At 44.0% G+C, this 26487-nt stretch overlaps 1 protein-coding gene across 1 annotated transcript; it reads right to left on the reverse strand.

The window, feature by feature from the left end:
• Positions 1 to 1632: 1632 nt before the first annotated feature.
• Positions 1633 to 25670, reverse strand: tet1 (tet methylcytosine dioxygenase 1; the record flags this gene model as incomplete). The annotated part of the gene is made up of 11 exons (XM_079229256.1): positions 1633 to 2687; positions 2814 to 2949; positions 3103 to 3279; positions 3398 to 3535; positions 3687 to 3776; positions 3971 to 4121; positions 4215 to 4423; positions 4734 to 4827; positions 5310 to 5400; positions 5909 to 8147; positions 23517 to 25670. The coding sequence occupies 11 exons, from the start codon at positions 25668 to 25670 to the stop codon at positions 1633 to 1635; spliced, it is 6534 nt and encodes a 2177-aa protein (XP_079085382.1).
• Positions 25671 to 26487: the final 817 nt, after the last annotated feature.

Consider the following 26487-nt stretch of genomic DNA (forward strand, 5'->3'; position numbering starts at 1 on the left):
CCAGATCAGTGTGTGCTGAGTTTTATAAAAGCACCATGCCATCACTGTACTGTATATAACCTGGTCAAGTCAATGCATGTATCTTGTCCTATTAGCACCAAAAGGAAGTCAAAGTATGTGAAAGACCAAAATGTTTCTCACAGGAAACATTATACCACCAGTGTTAGTGTGAATATCAGTGATGTCGGTTGTGCTGAAATTTCATAGATGAGTTCTGGAAATAAAGAGCCTCTCTTTCATGGGTAATACAAAATAAAGATCCTGATTCACCAGGAGTTGACACCAACTTCCTTATTTAGACCCTGTAAATAAAAAGCTATAATCTGTAAACAAAGTCTTCACAAGGGTCGAGCACCCAAAATCATCTTAGGCAATTGTCTGAGTGGGATTTAATGTTTGAGTGGTTTACCAACAAAAGCAGAGAGGAGGATAAAGAAGAAATAGTTTGATTATTCAGCATCGGCTGACACCGTTTTGTATTCAAATCCAGAATATGGACATGGAAACTGGTAATTATCTGTTGACCCATCTGACACTTTGTGATTTCTGTTAGCACCATCAACATTTTTTGAAATCCCATAATCACACTTGTGACCTATGAAAGAATTTTTTAATTATTGGACATAAGTTAAGTGCCAAAAATGATAAGCACTTCATTGTTGTAGCATTTTCACGATTCCTCATTATGTTAAATTTTGAATTTCATTAGATATGTATGCCATTTTCAATCAAATAAATGCAGAAATACTGTAAAAATAAAAATGGGTTTCATGCTAAACTGTCATATACTGTAGATCTCTATCTGTACATACATAATCAGGCCTACGGATTGGGACCTATTTCAAGTTATGTTTAGGAAAATAAAAAAGTGCTTCTTACTATAATATGCCATACATATCTGTGGATAAAAGACAAACCATCAGGACATCGAGAAATTTAAAGAAAAAAAACAAAACAAGGAAGTGTGTTTCTTTCATCGGCTGCCAACAGAAGTCGGAGGCAGGAGAAGAAAAAGGACAATGCTACATGTGACAATCTGAAGTAAATATATGCACAATAGTATGTAATGATGTTTAACAGAGAGGTTGCAGTGAAAATAGCACCAACGTAAAAGCCAATGAGATTCCTCTTATGAAAAGCAAACTATTGGCTAAAATAAAGAGCATAGTCCTATTGTACAACATCATTCTGAGAGTCAACACATGATGCAGGTTATCATAGAAATCTTGCAGTAAACAGGCTTACACCAGGAATTAAATAGAAATCGTTATGATCAGAATAAATAATCACCTTTTTTTGTTCTTAATCGTGTATATAAAACCAGATTAAAAACATTTTAAAAAAATGCTTCAAAGCACCATCTCTTTACAATAAAAACACAGAAACTCACAGTTAAAAAGCCAACAAACTTTGGTCTTCCTCATCACTTTGAAGGTAGAGATGAAGAAGGGCAAAGTCAACAAACAGGTTCTAGAAAAGCACAATGAAAACGACATAAAAATGAGAGTAGCAGTTTGAATTTGATTGAGGTAAGGCAGAAGCACAGGGTGTAGGAGTTTTCTGTGTGTGTGTGTGTGTGTGTGTGTGTGTGTGTGTGTGTGTGTGTGTTTGTGTGTGTGTAAAACATGTTGACTAAGTCCACCGATTGTAGGGCCCCGTCACCTGGGTAAGAGCATAAGGGGACACGGTGACGACGCCATCTCTCGGCTGAGTCCACGCTTGACGTGTGGGGACGTTCATGATCCTCTGCGTCTCCTCCGGCTCCTCCCCTGGTTCTCCCTGGAGCTCCCCACCTCCAGCTCCTATGCCGTTCTTCTCCACACATTGGCTCAGGCAGCCCTCCATCCTTAATCTCTCAGCCTCCTCCTCCCGTTCCCGTTCCCGCTTGGCCATTTTGGCATCCCACATTGCCATCCCGTGGCCGGGTTCATTTAGAGACTTGTGCTGGTAGAAGACCAAGGAGATGCGGGTGGGGTGGCTGCGGTTTGGCCTGAGGATAGGAGTGGTGGCGTGGAGCTCCCGCCGTGCACACTCTATCAGGATGGAGCCGTGTGACGGGGCCACAGCGACTCCGCCTATATTACGGTCAAGGAAGTTGTGCTCGCTGTCCGACCACACCTCTTCCAGCTTAACTTCCTCTGGTTCAAGCGGGGGAGTTTGTGGGGGGAGGGGGAGAGATGAGAGCGGAGGAAGGCCATGACCTCTGACCTCTGCCGCGACATCTTCTGCAGCCCTGTGGAGTCCGTTAAGCCTGCTGAAGAGGCCCTCAGAGGTAGGTCGGGGGGAGAAGGAGGAGCGAGGAGGAGCACTCCCACTGGGGGAGGGTCTGAGCAGAGGAGAGCAATGCATCTCATTGGGCTCAGTTTTAAAAGTATGGGGGTAGTCACTAAGGGGATTATGTGGAGGTATACGAGCATTCTGGTCAACAGATGTTGGAGAATAACCATTCATGCCGTCACTCATTCTCTTATAATTAAGAGCTGAACCATTCTGTCCAAACTGGATGCCAGGCAGGCCGTGGTGGTTGGGGGAGATGACCTCCTTCTGTGGGGTGACCTCTGCACCCAGAGTGGGGTAGCTGCTGGTGCTCTGGTTGTAAGTGCTGGGATGATTTCCCTCCAGTGTGTACCGTCCAACGCTGGCAGGTCTGGGTGGAAGTTTGTACGAGCTGTAGAAGCCCTGTGGCTCTGTTTTGGCAGAGAATATAAATTGTATTTCTAAAACACTGATAAAAAAAACATTTATAATTTCTGACCTTAGCGTATTACTGTTATACTAGATTAACAACATGACAAGAGACTTGGATGCACTACCTTTTTTGGGGGTTTCGCTTTTCACTTTCACAGGAGTCAACCCAAGTTTCTTCTCCAGTTTGTCTGCTTGAGCCTTCAGACGAGCTTCTTGCCTTATCTTCCGGGCTGATTTCACCGGCTCAGCCAGTAGACGCACCTGTCAGATACAAAGAAATATATGGTTTAAAACATGACATGTGTTTATAATAGCATTTTTGCAACAGAGGACTGAAACCACAAATGGTGCAGTCAGAAAGAAAAGAAAAACAACATGAAAAATAATGAATAACAGACGCCTCGCTTCACTCACCTCCCGGGGAAAGGCAGAAAGAACTTGCAGAGCACCACTTCGGACTTTGGCCCACTGGGTCTCAACCTGACCAAACTCATCCCTCTCAGAGATCCTGTAAAGTGGCAGAACATGCAGCTGCTCATCTTCTGGTATGTTACGCACCGCACGGTTATCTTCCTTGGTTAAAGTGCAAACCTGAAAAAAGGACAAAAGGCAAGTTGTTCAACGTAACAGTAGGCCATATCCGATCAATACCTTAAGAAATGGACACTTGAAATAGAAGTATAAAGCATGACGTCAGTAGCTTGCTTACCACAGTGCTGCCGTTATTCATGTTGTGAGTGTCCTTGTGAGCGTGGGCACAGAAATCCACACAGGCTGTAACCCCAGAAAAAGGACGTCCCTCCCTCACACCCAGCCGGCAGTCACTCCCTGCTGCCTCATTTTCCACCTATTAGAGGTGAAAAGACAATACACGAAGAGAACTTAGTTTGTGTCATTTGAGAACAGAGAAAGGACAATTCAAATCAATTATATTGGAACTACATGAATAGTAGCTAAGGATCATCAGCTAAGTGTGGCAGCTGATTAATGTGCCATACCTGGTTCTGGAAGGCCTCAGGAGCCAGTCTTTTGTAGAGTGGTGCGAGGTCAGCGGCAAGATTCTGAAGGTTGCTCTCTATCTTCTCCTCCTAAAAGTAAGGGGCAGATTCAAGAGTTTTGGGGTGAACAGCTGATTCAGAAAATATACAGGTGTGATTGTCATAGCCAACATAAGCTATAACTAAAGCTTAGCTATAGCTAACTATAACAACAAGGAAAACAAATAGAGAGATTCTATTAGATGATTTCCTCTAGGAACTTTGGAAGATGACCACTCCCTCACCTCCTCCCGGTAGTCTCCATGCAGGCGGAACTTGCGGGGCACTTTGCTGCGGGCAAACTTACAGCCATTGAAGTACATACTCCAGGAGCATCCAAAAGAAAATGAAGCCCCACATGTGTCTTGGTCCAAACCCTGGCAGGCACACGTACGACTGCGGAGACGGAGTGGCGGGAGGAAGATAAAGAAACCAACAGAGCTGGGAGGAAAAAATATCATTGCAAGAAAAAAAGGAGGAAGTACTCACTCTTCATTGAGCGCACAGCGACGGCTAGTGGGGGAGCCGTGTTTAAAGAGGGTCTGTGTGAGCTCCTGGTAGAGATTGTCTGCCACCGGTCGAGGGATCCCCTCCCACGCCAGAATGAGGATCACCAACACGGCAGTCTCACAGTAGTGCCCTGGCCTCCGGCGGACCAAACACAGCAGCTTCTCTTGTTCACTGCCACGCCGGATCACCTGTCGGATGATTGTCACACAACATTATGGATACTTATTATTATGGTAGTGGGTTGGAAGCAAACCTGCCAAACCACAAGATTGTGCTTTAAGAGAATAGTTAAAATATGGTAAATCTTAGGTGGAAGCCTTGACATTTCTGTTTCGGGATGTCATTGGAACACTTTTTAAGGTTTTAAAGGGGTTTTGGTCAGGGTGAGAATCTGGGAGTGACCCTAAATATACTATGGTGGGATCCACAAGAATACTTCAATATAGAGAAGACATATTCAGGACTTTTAGGAAACTACCATGAACACCAGCTACTTACCCATTTAGCTATCGGACACCCCTGGGAGCTCTTTCCTTCTTTCCCAGTGTAAACAACAACTTCTACTCTTACAGCATTTCCTTTGGCACCATATCTGTAACACACAAAAAAGAAGCTTTAAGTTTGCTCTATTGATCACAGAGCATATATCAGTGACAACCATACCTGAGGCCAACTGACAATACATACACCCATTTGATAAAATTACTGTTTTGTGCAAAATAAACAAATTACTAAAGACATTTGTCATTGAAAAGCTCAATGACTGCAGAATGACACTTTTTCAGTGGAATGTGGTTGCGGACAGACTGCGATGGACCTCAAGATGTTTTCAAGAGGCTGTCATCTTGTTTCAGCTCCAAGGGTTTCCTGTTTCAACATGTTGTGTGTATGTGAGAAAGAGGGCGCACAACGTGTTGAGCTTGCTCAGCAATGTTTCCTTTAATGACAGACTCTTTGGCTCTGACTCCACCCCATTCCACCAAGCCTGAGGTCGACTAGTGGTCTCCCAGCATATTTGGTGGAAAACAGACCCACATATACACGGTGTAAATAGAGCGGAAGTAGTCACTCTACCTGTTTTCCATCAGTTCCCTCACTGCAGGAACAGTAGGTCCTGCCCCAAGGTGGGTATAGTAAGGGCCTTCCTCCTTTTCAATGATCTGTTCTGTGGGGGGGAAAAAATCAAGATCTATTAGATATATCATAGCAACTTTAACTGTAACTGTCCTTGAAAAACTGATGTGATGCTGGTACACTTTTGATTAAAAACACTGATTGATGAATGAGTCTGATTAATGTAAATGTCATATACACAGTCAATGTAGTTGAACCTCAGTTCAGGGACCGCCACCTTGGATGTCCACAAATCAAGATCAAATACATCAGAACTGGTTAACACGGCTCAACAAAGCATCCCAAAGCCTCCTCCAAATATGGCAGAGAAATCTGGCCTCCTTTCGCTTGAATTGGCCCTTGAATTAGGACACAGCTTGTGTGTGTGTGTGTGTGTGTGTGTGTGTGTGTGTGTGTGTGTGTGTACACTTGCATCAGAGAGAGCCGTGTTACCCAAGAGCAAACTTCCAGGCTGGATTTAGTCACAATGTGGAAAATAGCCAATGTGATACCAATGCAGAAGCTACACAACTGAACAATCTTAGGGAGCACCAACTCACCCACACATTCACAGGTTGGAAGATCAGCCAGTTTTTTGGAAGGCGTGTTGAGCAAGTTCTTGGTTGGGGTATCCAGAAAACTCATCGGAGACTCCAGAAAGCTGTTGACGCTGTTCTTGGATGGAGTCGATTCTGCAGAGTGACCCAGATCCCCATCAGTAGCTGTGGACAGGACGGTGACAGGTCCTGCCCTCTCCAGCTTGTAGTAGCCCTGCTGGCTGAGAGGAGGGGACTGATGAGCCCCCGAGAAGCCATTAGCCAGGTTGTGGTGACCGGTGGTGTGGCTGGTGTTAGGATCAGCACCGTGTTGCAGCCCACCACAGGGCTGTGCTACCTGAGTTAACAAATGCCTTTCACACTCCTGCCCCGGTCCTGCAGCACGACCATTGCATGGATTGTGTTGGTGGAGTGGACCATTAGAAAGGGACCATGAATGTTGTTCTTGACCCAGAGTGTGGTTGATCCTTGTGAGAGGGTTGTAGTTGTGAGTCTGCGGCCCTAAGAGGGCTGCACTGTGATGGATGAGCTGTCTCCTTTCCACCTGAGCCTCAGCCAAGTATCTCTTCAGGTCAATTTGAGCTTGAGGCAGAAACAGGTTCCTCTTGTGGTGAAGGACTGATTGCGGTTGAATCTTCTGGCCTCTGCCCCTGTGGGCCGTCTCCCCATTTGGCATGCGTTTTGAGAGGGGGGTCCTGCAGTTGACTCCCTCACTAGGTCCATCACTTTTCTTCTTCCTGGGCTTGGAGGGCGTAGCCCTTGGTTTTTTCGCAGGGGGCTTTTTCTGACTCGGGGGTGGCTTGGAGTTGTAGTTGTATTTGATGGCCGAAACAGGCATTCCTTTTGGAGGGTTGTTCTCTGACTGCTGGCTGTGTCGAGACTGGATGATGAAGGCCAGGTCTGCCAGCTGAGCCGCCACCTCCTCCTCCTCTCTGTTTCTCCTCGCTTTACCAACAACCCTGTCTCTGTCCTCCCCAAACAAGCGCTCATGATCTTTACTAAACTTCATATCACTGGGATATTTATAGCTGCATTCCGACTTGATGACATGAGAACTTAAGCCCGGCTCTGTCCTCCTGCAGGCTGCTTTATCGCTGTTTGAGCTGGCTTCTAAGAGGTCCTGCAGAGACAGCTTTGAGTTAGAGCTTGACCCCTGGGAGCGCTGGATGACATTCCCTTGTCTGGCCACTGGAGGGCGTATAACTGACATCTGGTGCAGTGGTGAGCTGATGACTGAGACTTTGTTGTAGCGGATGGCTGCTGTGGGTTTGGCTTCTGGTAGGCTTGTATTTGTATTGGAAGTTGAAAATGGGGCAGCAGTAGAAATGGGATGTTCACACTTACTTTCAACTTTAATGGACCCTGGGGTGCTTTGAGGTATAGCTGCCAGTTGAGTCAAGGCCTCAATAGCAATAGCCTGATCAAAACTAAGATTTCTTCTCTCTGCCAAGGACTGCACGCTTGGTTGCAAAACACTTGGAGGAGGTTCCTTTTTGATAGGCTGGAAAGTCTTTTGCGGGCTAACAGGAGTGCTTTTCTGGCACTCGTCAATCGAGAAGTCCTCTGGCTCTTTTTTGACAAAGTGCAAATCTGGTGGCTCTGTTTTGATGGAGCATAGAATGGAAGAACGTGAGCTGAAAAGTTTCTCCTCCAGTCCCTGCCTCTCTGTGACAGAGAGACACACCACGGCCGCCAGCGTAGACAACGGGTCTTCGCAGACCTCATCTTCATCACTCAGTTGTGTGATGGCCTGCTGTTCAGTGATCCACATCCACGGTTCCTCCAGTTTGATTTTCTTCAGTGGAACTGGCATGTCGTCTGGAGGAGTCTTGGGTCCATTCCCAGGGCAGTCTTTAGGGATTGCAGCGATTACACTCTTTTGAGTCTCTGATGCAATTGTTGTCCTTTTATATGCAGACTTCAGATCAGAGTGTGACCCAGTGGTCATATTAGCACCGTTAGGTTTTGTCAGGTTCTCAGCAGAACCATTCGGAAAAGTCACAGAAGAGCATAGGTGTTGGTGAAGTGCAATGCCGGTCAGCTCCAGCCCGGGCTCTCTTTTAACAAGTGCCGGCCGTCCGCCTTGGTCCAAGGCCAGGTCGTGGGTGAGCGAGTGGGTAATTGTGGGAGCTTGTGTATGAGGTATGTGGCCTTCCTCCCCTTCATCTTCCTCCGCTGCCGTGTGGGTGTCATCCATCTGCGCTTTGCTGTTGCCATTTACCGACCCACTTTCGGGAACCACCTGAGACACAGAAACAGAGAGAAAGAGATAAATAAGAGGAGAGAAGTGACTCAACAAGCAGTATACAGGGATTCGGCTTGTTCCAAACAGACACGGGTAACAGCACAACAGATTGCCTCCCAGCATGGATGAGCATCTGCTGCAGCCACGACGAGTCTGTGGAAAATAGTATTGCCTGTGAAAACAAAGAATCTGCTTTCTATAAGACTTGCCCAAAACCAATCTCTAAACAGAGCAAATCAAAAGTAAATTGGGTTCGTTCACAGTCGATGCTTCAATCTGGACTACATTCCTGGATGAGCTGTGGAGTGTTGACAGCCACGGACCCACAGGTGAACATTTTGCAGTCACAGACTTTTCAGGATTAGGTCACTACCAGCGAGTCACTGAGGGCATGTGTTCAACGTGCATGCACGTGGGGTTTGTAGGCGTGTTCCTGGACATGCATGCATGTATATGCAAGCACATGCCATGTTAACCCATACGCATAGTTAAGTGAGTGATTAACCCACTCAGGGTCTTATCCAGACAGTGCAGCTTGACCCTTTGGCTAATAAGGATTCTGACTGCCAGCAAAGCTACGGCCATCCAAAGATCCACAATATTAACATATTGATGACTTTCAAAAGCCATATTGTAAACACGCTACCACAGACTGTCTTAAGTGCAGTCATAGCCATAACTCCATGAAGGCAGTTTTATTGACGATGTACTTTCTGTCAAAATATTGTAATTTAAGTTTTCTTAGAAACTAAAAGGGCAAGAAGACAAACCCAGTCTGACAAAACAATCTAGTATATATAAATTCAGCATCTCGAGTGAGCATATGATCAACTGAAGTAAAGTACAGCTGCTTCTTATTTTAGGATTTAACTCTGCATCACATTCAGAATTGAAGCCTTCAGCATTGGAAGACCGATTAAAATATTGCAGCGTGACAAAGATATAAAACATTGCATCATGTGCCAAGACTCTTAAACTTGTTGGCAGGAGCAGGAGGATTCATGTGCATTACTGTGAGCTGTGCTGTTGATGTTAGTGTGTGTGTGTGTGTGTGTGTGTGTGTGTGTGTGTGTGTGTGTGTGTGTGTGTGAGGGATCTTCTAATGAACTAACACAACTGCAGAATAGCTAGAGAATTGTTCTTTATCACTGTTTACTTGGCATAAACACCCATACAAAAAAACTCCATCATTGCCACTGTTTTAATATATTTTACATCAGGAGATGTGCACTCCAAGCTGAGAGGTTAAGAGTAAGCAGCAACAGTGCTTCAATATAAACCAGACTATGAACCCACGGACCAAACAGACATTTTTTGTAACAGTTTCATGTGGTCAATTCAACTGTTCCCTTTATTTCTATCAGATATGGGGGCTGGGCTTGGTCCATGTTCTGAGACATCATGAATAAAATGTTAACAGTGTGTCTGACTTTCATGCACGTACAGTGAAAACAGAATTGAGCCTTGTAACATCCCCCATGAGATGGCTCCTGAGAAAGACCATGATCTGTCTTTCATGAGGAAGAAGGCATTGAGTAATAGGAGATGAAGCAGTCTTCCAGAGCTCAACGCATTCAATTAAAAATGGAAAATAAAAAGTGTCAAAGGCAGCTCTGAGGTCTAAGAGGATTAATACTGAGCATCTCTGCCATGTGTGTTTAAAGACGCTTGTTAGTTGCCTTAAGAAGATCTGTTCCTGTGCTGTGTGAAATCAGAGAGAAGAGAGTTCTTTAAACGCACTTAACCAAGACTGTATTTCTGATAAGGAGGTTTGACACCATAAAGCTGCTGTGTGAATTATGTTGTTTGATTAGAGCTGGTAAAGGAAAGAGAGTAAAGAGAGCAAAAAACTGTTCAGACAATTGAAGCCAATTGAAGCCAATGTCATTGGAAAAAAATCTTTATCTACATCACTGCAATGATTTCAAGTCATATTTATGACAATCTAAAAAATCTGTACCAGATGAAAGCCCTTGTTCTTTGACTATGTGGGATCGGCGCTGGTGAACCTGGTGTTTAGCCCTGATGCCTGAGATAGATGAACATGTTTCTCATATTCAACTCCACTGTGGCTGAGCTGGAAATATTTCAACATGGCACCACTTTGTGTATGCTCTTGGCCAGTTATCCACAAGAATGCGATGCACATTGCCAAAAACTGTTGCTTAAAACAATGTTAAAGAGGTATAGTGAGGATTTAACATCAGGCACAGGTTGAACTGTTGCTGGACAATGCAAAGTAGAGTTGCAGTGTCCATAGAGCTGTTCATGGTTAATAACATGCTGAGATTAGACATGATTAGTATGGTGGACCCAATCAGTGGCGGTTCTACATGTAATTACGCCCCGGGCGATACATCCGTCTGTGCGTAGCCTCAAACGTAACATCTTGACACATGTCAAGAGGTTCCTTACGTTACCCCAAAAGTGAAACTTAAAAGTCTGTTACAACTCTGTGTTCTGGATTGACATCAAGGCAGAGTTACTGAGATCACCAAAAAAGCTCTGAAACCCTGCCTCCATTCCAACATCCTGTCTTTGTGAAGCGGGTTTTACTGAAGTGACAGATTGCATATAAAGGTTTAAGGTACGGAGTAGAGTCAGTAGACTGGACATAAACAACAGACGTCGGGGGTCGGTCTTTTTCTCCCGTCACCCCGAGACGGACCGGCTCGTAGCAGAGAAACAAGCTCAGGGCTCCACTAATGCAGCGTAATGGTGAGTTGTATCTTTATGCATTTTATAATTGTATTTATGCCTGCTTGGGTCGCCCGTGCCCAAAACCGCCCCTGGACACAATGTATCACCAAGTCGTTCCACTGACGTGGTATTCCTGATCCCTCTCCAATGTCTGTCAGGACTGTGCCATATTACTAGAAACATGCTGATGATGCAACAGATAGCTGGAGCTCAGGCTGAGGCAATACAGAAGATGCCAATGCAACAAGGTGAGATAGCCGGTCCACCGCAACATCCAAATGAACGAGTGAGAGGAAGAGTGAAAAAGATGCGGAGCAGGGAGAGGGAGGCAGTGAGTCTGTCACAATAAACTGCTTTCAATGACAAAGCATCTCTGGACAGCTTCCAGCACTGCAGCAGACACACGTGTGTCTCTATGCTTGTGTCTGCATGTGTGTGCAAATGTCCATCCTTTTGTGCGTCCGAGTGTTCACGACACAAAGCTGACATCAAAGAACAGCCCCTGTTTTTAATTATGTTACATTGAGCTTTAACAAAAAAGCCTAATGCAGGGTGTAATGCAGAGCCATGTGCTCTCATTTAGCCTGTGTCTGTGATGTGTTTAGGGCTGTGTGTCTTTGTGTTGTGACTTTGTTGTGTCTTCCTCAGGGAGCCTAAAGTCACTCACACAGCACTGCACTTATTGTTTTAAATGCAAACACGGGCTTCTTCTTTTAGAAAAAACAAGTATCCAACTGCCGTGCATTTCAAAGCTCTGAATATCAACAAAAACTACAATGGAGTAACCTAGGGCGAGCGCTTTACACACAAACAGGCGTTCAGGGACCGACCCTAGCAGCACAAGTGTAACCGTCACTTGAAGCTTAACAACTCTCTCTGGATCTCCAAGGAAGTTCAAAGGACTGTGTATCTATTATATTCCCAACAACGCAGACATACAAACACACTCACATATGCATATAAACATGTCTCGGACAATAAAAAAAGATTGAGCTTTGGAATTCATAGTGATTCAGAGTAACTTTCAGCTATTGTTCACTTCATGGCCGTGCAGAAATATTACACCGCTAGGATCCTCACCTCACAACACTGTTAGAAACGATACACAGAAAAGGCATGCTTCCTTCCTGGCTGAGGGTGTAAGTAGTGGTTTATTTATGTTACCCTGTACATGTGAGAGTTCATTCATCAAGTGAGCGCTTCCTGTCTACGCTGAGCTTAATGTCATATCGTCAACAGAGAAAACACACTACATCAAAAAGATAACAGCGATAAACACGGTCTTATCGGTGGCAACACAACTATTAAACTTGAAAGAACCTGCTCTCAGTACACTAGTATGAATTAGAGATAAATGAACTGTAAAATTATACAGATTAAGATAGCATCAGTAACAGAAAGACCTTTTCTACAAACCACACAATAGTAGCATTACCACTGCAGTCAAACTAGTAAAGCCTGACAAACTACAAGTTTACGACCAACACCTTACACGCACTCCACTGCTCTGCTCTGCTGAGCAGTCAGAAAACAGCAGGTGCAGAAATATGGCTGTCCAGACCCCTGCAGGAAAGAAAAGGGGAAGCACAGGGGTTCTCTCTTCGTAGAGTATGAACAGCTAAAAAAGACATGCAATGGGGGAAAGAGAAGAGTGATGACTGTAACCGTGGAAACTGACATCCTTATTGCTGACTTTGTTGTCACATCCTTTAAAACCACCTGGAAAAGACAAGCCAAACACTCACATACAAGAAGCCCAGGTCCTCAGTGATTGAGTAGGAACAATAACAATACCAGCATCCAAATAAAGCACTCCAATCAGCTAAATCCAGGGAGGCAGAGAGAGAGAGAGACAACGGAGGACAACCTCTAGATGAGCTCCACTGTAGCTTAGCCATCTGCAGCGAGACAATAGACCCCAGGGCTGCCTTTACCTTGTCTGTCCTCGGAGGAAGCCCCTCCGGTTTAGGCAGCATATCCCTAAAAGGTATTGGTGGCCATCTTGCTTTGCCTTCCTTCAGCCTCAAAAGAAAACGCTGGCTACAGTAGCCGTGTGCAGGGCACGCTCCTGGGTGTCATGACTATAGTGACTGTGAGCCGCTGTAGCAAAGTGCTGCTCCAGCAGACATGCACACACTCGCCGCACACACGCACAGACATTTAGACACACGCACACACATACGGGATGCCTTTCGCAGACGCAGACAGAGCCTGATCAGCCAATGGCGTGAGGACCTTTGTGGCTTGTAAATTATCTTCCATGCCTAGACTCTCCTAAACAAAGGATCCCCTATGTGGGCTTTTTACTCCAGCCCTACACACATGGACTGGTGGCAAGCTGTGGAGCGGACACTGCACACATGCTGGATCTGGATCACAGGGAAACAATTCCATCACCACTGAGATGTATTAACCCCTGAAGCAGCTCACCACACTGCTGCTGGGCTCTTGGTGATTTATACTGAGTTCCTTCTTTGCCTGACTGCTGAAACAATAAGTGAACACATATAAATACATTATTTCTTTCCAATATTTATTTAAGGATAAACTGATGAAAAAAAGGGATAAATTGCTTTAGCCCCATGTCAAGAAAAATGCCTTTCAGGAAAAAAGATTCCTGCCCCCACATTATCACATGCTTCTTGTTCCCTCTTTATATCAACGTTAACTGCACATCTTTATGTTTCAGACTGTTGGTCAGATGTCATCAAAACCTCAATTGATAATGAAAATAAGCCCTACTGCCAAACATACACCTACAACAGAAGAATGATCAATTTGACTCCTTGAGCTGCATAGAAAATCTGGGTAGTGAAAATATATCGAACGCAAATGTTAAAAAGTTCATCAGCAAAATATTTAGTCTCTGAAGCAGAAGTCAGCATCACATGACTAGAGCATGTGCTTGTGTGTGTGTCTCCCTCCGTCTGAAACTTTACTAGTTTTAAGTCACCTGATCAATTATCTATTATATTGAATGCATGATTATGGCTGGATTATCTGCAGCACGTCTAATTCTCACATGATCTGGTGTGAGCAGGAAAGAGGATGTTCACAATATCCACACGGTCTCAACAACCCTTCCCCTCATTCTCTCTCATCCGACCCAAAGCCTGTTTCTCTTTCTCAACAATTCCCTGAGAAGAACTGTGGTTCGAGAAAAACAAGACGACAGAAAGCAAAAGACAAAGAGAGAAAAATGTTATGAGCGAGTAAAGCACTCCCCCTTTTTAAAGGCAACCATGTGGCCAAGACGCCGAGGTCATCCCGGGACAAGCAACATGAAGGCAGTCCGAGCCAGTGCCTGTCGGTAACACTCCCGCAACGCACCTCAGCCGAGTGTTTGATAATGGAAGCAGAGAGCGTGCAGCTTAATCCATACACAACAATGAGAACTACATTAACGTAGAGTTCATGCAATAAGCATGCAAATATCAGGAAGAATAAATAGACAAGCATGGCATGGTGGATGATGAAGTCATTATTAAGGGATTTAGCAATAAGCCATGTCAAAATCTCAAAAGGTATTCATTCATAAGCAGGTTACCCCCAATATGCCTTGTTGTAGCCAATATAGCACATGGATACATGCATTTATGAAGAGAATAGGTTGAGTCCTTTGTGATAACATAAACACATGTCACAGTTAATTTATAAACATGTACATTTTCACACCATATTAACATTTAACTACAATGTCTTAACACTTCATGCTTTATCTGCTACTATCCAACAGTCAGTTAGATGCTTATAACTTCTCATAGTCACACTCCTGCATGCTGTATCGTGTATCATGTATGTGCAGTCTCACGGCAAACATGTTCAAAACCACTGTGATGGAACAATATCAATGTAACAAGTAATATAACAATGTGTTTTTTTATGGACCGTGGTGCAATTGTTTTTCTCTCATTATCTGGATATATTTGATTCAAACAGGTTATTTTCAGGTTTTAAATTGTGTTAGCAAAAAAAAAAAAGTATTAGCAGGTAGCTTATGATTTAGTGTTCATCTATGAGTACATGGTTAGGATCACAAACAAGTAATATTCAACAGAAGTCTTGTATCCCAACAGTAATCACACGTTTCCTGACACACTGTAAGACAAACACAGATGCAGACTAAACACTTGAAATATATACAAGGCATGTGTGTGGTGTGGTGGAGCAAACTTTATCCTCACAAAATAATATTTCCCAAGCACTGTCAGTGCAACATAAAACCTCAGTCCACATTACAAAAATATATTCTCAACTTTTGTGGATCAGTGCCTGCAGATTTAGAACTTATATGGCCTACCCATGTGGACATACGGTAGCTTTTACTGTAGTTTAACCCCGAACTGGACAGAATAAACGTGTATGGACATCTGCCAAATCAACATGTACACTTAAGAGAATAATAAGTTACGCTTACCAAATTGAGGAGGGCCATATCTGGGTTTAATAAAGATATTTTCAGATACATTTTGGCAGTTATAGCTGAGCTCTCCTTGTCTCGGGTAGTCCGACAGGTTTGGCATTTGTGGCAAAGCCTACACACTAGAGTGTCAAACAGGTTACACCAACCTATACAGTAAAGCAAGCCTGTGTAAGATACACCCAGACCAATAGCATGAACTGCATTTGTAGCACTGGTGCTTCTCTGCCTTCATAATAGTCCTTCTCCTGCAGCCACTCCATTCTGGCATCCAAAAATACTCCACAACTACTTACAATATTGCACCGCACCCTTCACTTTCAGCTCTTTAAGTGTCCCATATGTTTTTTCCCTTTAACAAGCTATCCAGCTCTCGTTAGGAACAAGCAGTCTGGACATTATTCACTCTAAGATACAGTATATGAGCATGCAAGTGAGGTAAAGAAAGTTGCACTGCACTGCAGTCTCTCTCTGACACATCTGGAGTCTGACCCATTGGAGACCGGCCCGGTGATGGAGCTGTGCCAAGCGTGATATTTGCCAATAAGATGTCATTACTGCATTTGCATGGAAAAGCTACAGATCTTTGATAAAGGGCAGTAGTTTTGAAGTTCTGTCTTCTTTATGTTTTATTCATTGAAGGATAATGGAGGGTTACAGTGGTGACAACCATGGGGAAACGGGAAACCATAGCTCTCTGTTTGCACTTGTCCCCATGTTGTTTATCTAGTCCACTCATGCACAATCGCTGACACAATCACAAACTAGTGATGCATCGATACTGATATCGGTCCAATACTGACTCAAATAGCTGGAATGGATATCAATGAAGCACTTAAAATTACACCACGGTCCCTCTGCAAACTTCTCATATGTCCCTGATAGATTCTGGAATGTGACACCAACTTTAGAAACGGCCACTGGTGTCGTTATCAAAAAATTCTGATCGAAAAAGTAGTCCTTTTGTGTATGAGTGGGTTGGGAAAGAAAGCATCAGAGGGACAAGTAAAGGGGAAAGTTACTGTGATGCTAGTTATGTATGTTTTAGTTTAGTTTATTACTGTTATAATGTCATCTATCTGCCTTGTTCATATTGTTATTGCTGTTATTTTTATTGTCTTTACCATGTAAAGGGCCTTTGAGTGCTTTTTGAAGCGCTATACAAATAAAATATATTATTATTATTATTGTCATTAAATGTCTGCACAATAGCTTTTACATGCTCCCTCTTTGCTTCCTCAACAAACACGAATAAATACAAATGCAGCTTTGTAGCGTTCACACTTCCTGTATTGACAGTTTGTAACTCATGGGGGGTTAAAAACCACCAACACCACATGGACTCAATTTAAGAGCTGACAGTGGTTGGTCAGCATGAGGGGACGGCGAGTCACTCCAACTCTTACACCTCAGGCCCAGCCAGGAGAAGAGGGAGGAGTTTTAAAACCTGTATGCATCGACAAAATGTCCTCTTTAATCTTGACTCTCTACTATTGATGTCTTTACCTGCTGATTTTGGTCATATTCAGACAATAATCTGTACAAACACACAACAAAGTATTAACTCTCTGGTTTTGAGTTTCGGAGTAGCTGTGGCTAAATATGGGTTTCACCTTGAGAAGGATAGAAGGAGGCAGGGGAACAGGTCCATCAGTTTAAGTAAACACTGACACACAGGCACACACTGTCACTGACCCAAATACACACACAAACACTATGCAGGCAGAGCAGCACGGGGGCCCCAGATCCTCTCACAATGAGACAGGAAAAGGCTTACTTAAGTTTGCGTTAGTACAACATGCTGAGTGGGCATGTTGGCCATATGACTGCACGTGTGTGCGTGCACTCACACACACAAATACGTGTGCAGACAGATGCATTGCAAACTCCAGTGGTGCATTACAGAGTGGCTGCACTTACTGCACAGCAACAGACATGGCTGAGAGGATAATGAATGATGAACTAAGGGAATTATAGACAAGGCAAAGGGATGAACATCATTACAACTCAGCAGATGGCCTTCTGGGGTGTAGAAATAATGACAGGATGGAGCGAGAAGAGTTTATATCCCTGACAGGTGTATAAGATATATTCTAAGGAGGACAGGTCAGGTTGATGCATGAATAAGCTCTGGTTTCACCAGAAGGAGGCCATTGTGTAGCTTTAGTCGGATTTGAGTGGCATTTCTTTTGGGGGGCAAAGTGAGAATTTCTTTTCACCCAGAGAAACCAAGTGGCACGACTTCAAAGCTTATCCAGGGACTTATGGCCTCACAACAGTCAGGACACGGTACCGACTCACAGATGCAACGAACCTAAGAGGGCTCAGGAGTGAAGCATTAGCCGTATCAATGTTTAAATCAAATATCTTACTGACTTATTAACATTATAGATACTAAAACACATACAATCTTATCTTTGCATCGTTGTTGTGGAAGAAACAGAACTGCTGCTGAGCTGCTACAGCTGGAGGTATATTAAAGCAAACTGAGCAGAATCCTTCATTAAAGTCATTAAATCTTTTTCTCTGGGAGGATGTAAGCCTTCAACCTGGCACCGCCTGGGCTATGCATCTGCTCTGATGTATAGTGGGCTCTGGGCAAATAACTCAGCCCCAAATCAAATCAAAAATACATTTTCCCTTGTCCACGGAGCCCTTTCCTGGGCCACTACCCAGGCCCTGCAGCCATTACAGATAACTACCTCACAGGGTTGTTTTAAATGTAATTGGCTTGGACCCAGTTAACAGAAAATACAAAGCAGCCCTAATCACAGCCAAGCTCATATAATAAAAATATGTGTCTTTGCAGATGAAGAAGAAGTCAGAGGAGAGAGAGTCGGCTAAAAGCACAACGCAATATTCTTGGTCATAATGAGCTGGCCCTGTTAAAATGTTGGCAGTTTCTCTGACATTTCATGACCCTTCTACCTCGGCCCCCTTCTGTCCCATACATTTACATAATGCGAAGCGAAATGTGTGTCCTTCAGTTCATTGCCAGAGTGGCCACATGCACACGTGGGGGAATCTGTACTAATTATTATGAAAGGAGAGTGACACACCAAACTCTATCATGGCTTAGAAAATAAAGAGTTATAACAAACAAAATGTGCAATTTTCTACACGTTTTTTTCCTTAAAGGCAGCCAGTTGTTCCATTTCACGTCAGTACAACAATTGACTAGAAAAGACTTATCTCAAACGTATTTGAGATAGACAATGCATCACAGCGAACACCATGTTTACTTTACCAATTATAGATATTACAGTATGGTAATGTAGACCGGTGCAGATTGATCTGTACTTGTAGTTGCATATGTTTCTTACACTCACCCTTTATGTTGTCATTGAAATATATTATATCAACATACATGAAAGGTATATTATTTGAGAAACTTGAAAACATAGTATAACACAGGGCCTCAAAATACTACATATCGAAATTGCACATGCGTTACAAATATTTAAATGGTGCATAAAGAGTATTTATACCTCTCTATATAAGGATCATGTCATGAATGTACTGGTAAAATAACCCAAATGCAATAAGCTTACTGAATGGATTGATTTACAGAGATAATGCGGGCAATTTTGTCATGTGTAAGGCGTTGCAGGCAGCTGCAGCTTGCTGCTGACCCACTATGAGCAGGACAATCTGAGAAGTTTAACCTAATTACCTGGATATAGGTTACCGGGTTCGCAGCCTTAAAACCCATAGTGCGTGTCTGCTGGTTATCTCCACTAATCCTCCTTACGACCCTGAGAATACTCCATCAGACAACCGTGGCAGGTCAAAGGTCAGCACCAGACAATGAGGTCGCCATGGCAACCGTGGGCGCTGAAGACTTCCACTGCTCTGTGTTTGTGTGTGAGAGAGAGAGAGAGAGAGAGAGAGAGAGAGAGAGAGAGAGAGAGAGGGGGGGGGTCCGGGGGGGAAGAGGAGCCGAGACCTGACACAAGCGTCTGTTGGGACAAATCACTCTCACTTTACATTAATCTGGTTCCATTTAAGAACAATGAGGGGGTTTTGCTGCATGAAAGACTGAACTGCAAGCTGTAAAAACCTACACACACACACACACACACACACACACACACACACACACACACACACACACACACACACACACACACACAACACACACACAGACAACCATGTGCATGAACATCCCCCTCTGACGCAAAAATACAGGTAAGCATCATTCACACACGCAGCTTTGAATATCAGTTTCAAAGCAAACAGTCGGACTGCCTGTCCTCCCTACCGGAGTGCTGTCTGAGGGATCGGCAAGTGTTTTCCAAATGCACGTGTTATCTCAGCTGGGCTACTCCTCCGGCATATGCATTGCAGCAGAAAAGTGTGGGAGATAAATTAGTTCGCAGGAGGAACTGGAGCTGAGCTGGAAGCATGCTGACTACTATTTGTAAAAAGTATAGTCTGCCTGCTGCTGCTTTGTGCTGATCTCAATATTTCCCGAACTATGTAATTATGGTGCACCTCAAACTTAGCCAAAGTCTGCCTCACCAGGTGCATGGTCCTGATAAATGCAGTGACAGAAAGAGATAATAGTTATACTATCTGCGACTGCTGCTTTTTGTCTCAGGCAAGTCACATACAGATATTGTATCACTAGAGCTTGGTAGATATGAAATGACCTATATCGAGATAGAAGATTTTGGCCATATCGCCAAGTCTTAGTTATTCCATACACTTGAAACTAAACAAAAGTGATGGGTCTTTCTCCGCACAGCGTTCAGGCAACCTCCAAAAGCAGATTCAGACTGTGAAATATATATTTATTTGAAGTCCGGCCCCAACTTTGTCGGTTTCTGGCCCTTGGACAAATGTAGTTGATGACCCCTGCACTCAAATCTAAAAGCATTCGGACTGAGCAGTCACCTCTGTCAGCTGTTCAAAGTAAGTCTTTAGAGACCTTCACAAGTCTCTGTCTATGATATGGAGAGCTCTCAAATCGGACTGAAAACTGTTAAAATACGCTGTTATTCATAAAAGATATTAATTGGCTTGAATTTCACAACCACCGTAAGATGCCAGATGTCAGATGAATAATCAATTATATACAAAAAAAAGTAGGTATATGTATCTATGCATAAATACACTAAAATATAAAATACTGTATCAGCTGATAACAATGGAAATGATCAGAGCTGCCAAAATGTCGACATCTTGCATCCATTTATGAATTTCATTATGTATTTAAGAGCTTGTGCTAGTTTATTTAAAATGAGCTCCAAGCAGTGAATGACAGAGGGGCAACTGTTGACACAATAAGTGATTGATGATCACTGTTGTGTTATAATATTTTGTATTATTGTGCAGAAATGTGAATGTTTAAAACATTATCTCTCTGGGAGCTGACATCTGCCTAGTTAGCCCATGCAACAGAGAGTCGGTTCTGCAGCCTACAGCTCTAAACATGTCAGGACTCTTTCGATAAACTCACTCTGTTAATACTGGAGCTTTCGCACTCTATGAACTGTCGTATTTTGTTTCTGATGTGTACGTGTTAGCGTGTGTTGGTGTGTGCAGGGCCAGGTCAGACAATGAAGTGAGACCTGTCCTCACTGCGTAACACAAAGCGAGGCCACGAGGGGGCCATCGAGCCTGGCATTTTTTTAAAGGCTCACATTATTTCTTATTAACGCACAAACCATGGACCTTTCCTTTTTTTTGTGTTTTTGTTTGTCTTTATATACATAAGTATTTTACTGTTCAATCTGTGGTATGTTTTGTGTGCATTTTTTAAAGTGTGTTAAGTATATAATGTTTTATGACACCGTAAAACCAAACCACAGTTGCTCACTACGGTAAAACCAGAAACAGAATCCACATGCCACTACATGATCTCCTCTTTGGCCTCTGCCCCTTTTTTCCACAATCTCCTGAGGTAGAAACTTGAAAGGGTGTGTGAGCTTGATCAGCAGGACTGGCCAGCAAGTATTTTAACATATTACTCAGACTATAAGTACACATAAAGTGAACCCACATACACTCACAGTGTGGTTTCATGAATTACAAAAGACAAGACGTAAAGTTGCTTCACCTGTTCTGAATCTAGAATTGAGCTGTATAGAATCAAACAAATACCCAAACCACAAACACAGGCATTGCATGTATGTCAAAGGGATGTGAGGGAAGAGAAGAGAGGATCTGTGCTTCTGCTGTCCAACAGCAAATACAAATATGTATAAAATGTCAAAAGTAACAACCACATGTGAAAAAAAAAGTGTATTTTACTCTCTCTCTCTCTCTCTCTCTCTCTCTCACACACACACACACACACACACACACACACACACACACACACAGACCCACATTTCCTCCTATTTCAAATAATATGTTCAGAAATCTCTTCCTGGCCTAATATGCTTCTCCTCAACCCACTTACACAGAAATAGTGCACAGAGGTCATGACTACAAGATTCAAATACCTTGAATTTGAGGGAAATTGCACTTTGCCCAGACTATTTCTGACACTGATCACTACTTATACCGCAGGTATTATATAATCAGCCTTAATCTGTTACTGCCACTGCTACGACTTGGAGGGCTTTGACGTGCATGCATGCACGCTTGCAGAAACGGCCACATGGACCCTCACTCACAGTTGTTCACACAGAGCCCTCCCCCAGCCGCATGGACACCGCTGAACTATGTACATGCTTATGTGGCTCTGGTAGCCAGCTGCTGGAGGGAACTCTTACTCCCACTTACCACAATTATTGAGATATGTCTGTAAGCCATCTGTCCCTGCATAAGCAAGTTATTGATGAACCATAATAAGGTTTGCTTTTAGCTAAGACCTCATCTGAATCATTCTAATACTACTTTAAAAAGTTTCATGCACTAAGAAATAAACAGTTTAACCCTGCTTTAACCATTTTGGCCACTAGGTGGTAGCCCTGACAAAATGTTGGTACTGCTAAAGTTAATAGTAAGTAGTTGCCTTTGTACACATGCTGCATACACAGAGCAATGTTATAACCTCATTGCAGTTGTGTTTCTGGACACTTGACGAATCTAACGCCACCACTCAATAACGTTTTTGCTCTGTTTTGGGTCTCAACCTGAGAAACCGTTCATTTGGAGTTGAATGTAAGTCCAATAATCACTCTTTTTTAGTTTTGTCTTTTGTCTCTACCAACTCCTGAGGGAAGTGTTTGTCCCTTTAGTTGCTACATGCTATACTATGTTCACCAGCTAGTTGCTAACTCTCTGTCTGCTGATTGGTGCTGAGCAGATAACGTGCAGTGTTTTTCCACCAAAAAAAGAAAACAGACACTTTGAGTAAAGTGGTGAGAGACTAAATCAAAACATTGAAGTTGCTGGCAGTTAAACAATACGCTTAAACTAGCTACAGAGCTCTGTAAAGCTAAAGGGAGCTGTATATTCCAGGGATAAGTAGCTTTAGGTTCATCACCACAAGCAACTCTTTTCACATTGTCTCATTGTTTCCAAGATATAACATATAGATTATAGCGGTTTAAACATTCCTCTCTTAACAAACTTCCTCTGTGTTCATTTGTTGTCTCAAGGGTTCTAGAAGATGCCTTCACAATGCCATTCAGTGCCACTTTGCAAAAACATCTGGCTCAAATTGGCCTTAATTACATACCCATCCACAAACACAAACATGCACATACACAGTCCCCATGTGCAACTCACTAAATAGCTTATTCTCTTACTTGCATCATGGTACACACATACACACAGACGAACAACAACAGACACATACTCACGCACGTGTTAAGCGGCTGGTCATGTGATCGCTCCTTCCCCTCTCAACACGGGGCATCGTCAACACTGAAGTTACATGCATTCATACCATCTGTATTCTCTACACGGGAACACACACACCCACAAGCAGTTCCCTTTTTATCACACATTCCCCAACATATAAACAGGAAGACACCATGAAGTTAAGTATGCAGCGTCCGTTGAAACAGAAAAATGTGGAACACAATGTGAAAGTGAATCAATCTGTTTCAACTGTTTGGCTAATTCAACTCGTGATCATTGTGGGCTCTTGGGAAACTTCGGAGATCAAAAGCAATGCCGTCAGACAGCAACAACAGCTCTCTTTTCAGTTGCTTTAGATCAGCTGTTTGTAGATGCAAAAAGAAGCTGAAGTAAATTCTCCGCATAGACCTAAATGCAATGAAGCCCACTGAAATGTGTTGCGTTTAAATGTGATTAAATGCACTTGAACTGTGTAACTTAAATCTCACCTGTGCAGCAGACAGAGGGAGCAGAGATGAAGGTCTTCTCCTCCTCAGTTCCACGCACTTCCTCAGTTTACAGATCTGGTGGCCGGTGCTGCGGTTGAGGCAGCAACTGCACTGTCCACAGCTGCCGCTCCTCCGGCATGGCTCACATGTTCCACACCTGCTCCGCTTCTTCTTCTCCTTCTTCTGCGGTTTCCGAGCGGTCCAGGAAAGCGAGCAGGCCCCTTCTGGCCCAAAGGATCCAGGTAGAACAGAGGGACTGGACTCCCCGTAGCCTGTCTCGGATTCAGTGTCAAAAGAATAAGAGGATTGAGTGCTTTCTGAGCTGCAGGAGAAGGTGAAGCTACAGTCCAGAGAAGGAGTCACGGTCTTTGGGACTGGGTCCGGCTCGGCAACCATGATGCTGTCCTTGCTGAGGTTTGGTTGACACTCAGCTGTACGGGCATCTGTGCTCCAGTGAGGAACGAGTGACAATGACGGCGTTGTTGTGTCTTTCTGGCCGTGGCGCTCCAATGGCTCTCGATTGGATTCACAATCTTTGGTCTGCGTCTCTGCTGGTGTGCAAGCTTGTTTCTCTCCCAGAGGAGATGGGATCGTTAGGCTTTGCCATTGGTGTGGTTCCCCGTGGCTTGAATCCTTCAAGCACCTGGGTTTGAAAGAGTCACTGTGGATAATAACCGGCGTATTTCTTTTTATCAGAACAGTCCGGACCATCAGGGCAGTTTCAGCGACAACCGAGGACCCTGTGAATTGAGGTTTAGCACCATGAACGGTTGGTTGCATGTCTGTCTCACCCTGGCTCAGAAACTCTAGCTCAAGTGCCTCTGAGGTGGAGCGGGCTTTGGTGGGATTTGAGGTAGCTGTGTTGGAGACAAAAAGCCCACATGCAGGTGATTCTGACTGAGCTGGTAGTCCGTTGTTGGAGCGAGGTGGACCTGGAGGTTGAGAGGCGGGCGTGCTGGGTCGGCAGTCAGCAGGATTGGTAGAAACATCAGGCTCCTTTTTGTTCACCCCTTTCTTACAATTACCCAGCTTCTCCTCCAGCTCCTCCACAGTCTCCTTTTGTCTCTCAACTGGTTTCTCTTCCTCGAAACTCTCTTCTCTCTCATGATTTTTCTTTTCTTTTCTCTCAGTGACAACGATCAGCCTTTTATCCATCCTATTTTCTTTTCTTTCCAACGTGTTATCATCCTCTTGATGGACAGTACACACGTCATCTTGCTTACCCTCACTGGCAAGATGTACTAGCTTATTTCCAGGGATAGATGAAGTGTCATTTTCTTCACCCCCTGGTGAGCCAATACTCGTTAGCACAGAGGGACTATCTTTACTGCTGTCACTACAGAGTTCTAGCTGTCCATCAGCACCATCACACACCCCAATCACACACCTCTGGTCACCTCCACTGTTATGACTGACAGTGTTTTTGTCTTGCTGGGTTGAAGCACTGTCACTGCACTGCACGCAGTCTTCCAGCACGTCGTTACACGGTGGCGAATCTGCTTTGAGAGGGCTTCCCTCTTTAGCATTGCTGACTCCTAAAGCCGGATCTTTGATTCTCAAAGGAACTTCAAAATCAGTTTTTAGAGCGACTGGGAGTATTTCCTCGGCATCACAGGTGTCCAGATTCTCATTTTCCTCATCAAGAGTTGAGTCGTCGACGCTGGCGCTTGGGGGCTTGTTTCTCGTGTTTCCTTGCTGTGATGCTGCTCGTCTCCCTGCGACCCCCCTGGTGTTTCTCCCCCCTCTGCAAGGTTTAGGAGGCTGGCAGGGACTAACAGACACCTGTGTGCTACGCGGGGACTTCCTTCGCCCTATGGGGTCTTGTAACTCGCCACAGTGGTCAGGCAGATTGCTCGGCCGTCTAAGCCTTGCAGATCCTGTTACATTTACAGTCTGGTTAACTCTGCCAGCGGACCTCCCGGGGCCCTGACTAACGGGCCCGCTCACACCTCTTCCACGAGGGCTTCGGCCTGACTGTGCCTGGACCTTGGCTGTTGACCTTTTGGGTTCTGCAGGTGTTTTCTGGGGCCTCTCTGTGGCTCTTCCTCTGGGTTTGTTTGAGTTACAGGTTTGCCTCTTGGTGCTGATCACCTTCTGGTTAGTTTTCCTCTGAGCAGGTGTCGTTCTCCTGGTGCGTTTGGTAGTAGCAGGCATGGCTGGGGGTGTGCAGGGGAGGATTTCTTGCAGCCAGCATGGGAGCCCGGTGGATGTTTATCTTTCGCACCGCGCAATTTAAAAAAAATGTTTTCCTCTTCTGTTTTATTCTTGAACTAGAATTTATGATGCTGTCATTATCGTGTATTTGCAGTGCATGACCTATAAAGACAGAAGGAGAATAAAAACACAAATAGTCAGTTTCAATGCATTTTCAGTGTTGTTGAGCACAAAATAAACAATACAATACAATATCATAACTGACTGCATATAAGTACAATACATAAAGTTACATCCATACAATTGTTCTTTACTTTGTCTGCTGGAAATTACACTTTCTCCCAGCCTGAAATATCTACTTGGACGAGCTGTAAGATTGACATAAATAACAAAAATCCAAATGCATTCATACACATTACCATATAATAAATAAAGATATAAAACCAGAAGAAACTATCCAAAAACAAACAGTAGCTCCAGGAATGACTAAACACGGCCCGAACAGTTTAAAGGGCAGGCACGTTGAGGAGTGGGCTCCAGCCCGGAGGTCGGATCCTGTTTTCGTCTCTGTGCCTGGCGGAAGAGGGTTTATAACCGTGTAAAAGCGCCTTCAGCGTCGCAGTTTATTATTATTTCTGCACTTGACCGCTGTCACTGAACGCGCCGTGTGGATGCGGGTCGTTTGGTTGCCCGCGAGGTTGTATTCACTCGTTTAACGGCTGAAATGCTTTACATACCAGAAAGCGACAGTTGCACTGTCTCAACTGCTAATAATACTCCGCTCCAGTGAGACAGCGAGACCTTGTATTGGTTTCCC

Source organism: Taurulus bubalis, assembly GCF_910589615.1.
Source record: "Taurulus bubalis genome assembly, chromosome: 14".
NCBI lineage: Eukaryota > Metazoa > Chordata > Actinopteri > Perciformes > Cottidae > Taurulus > Taurulus bubalis.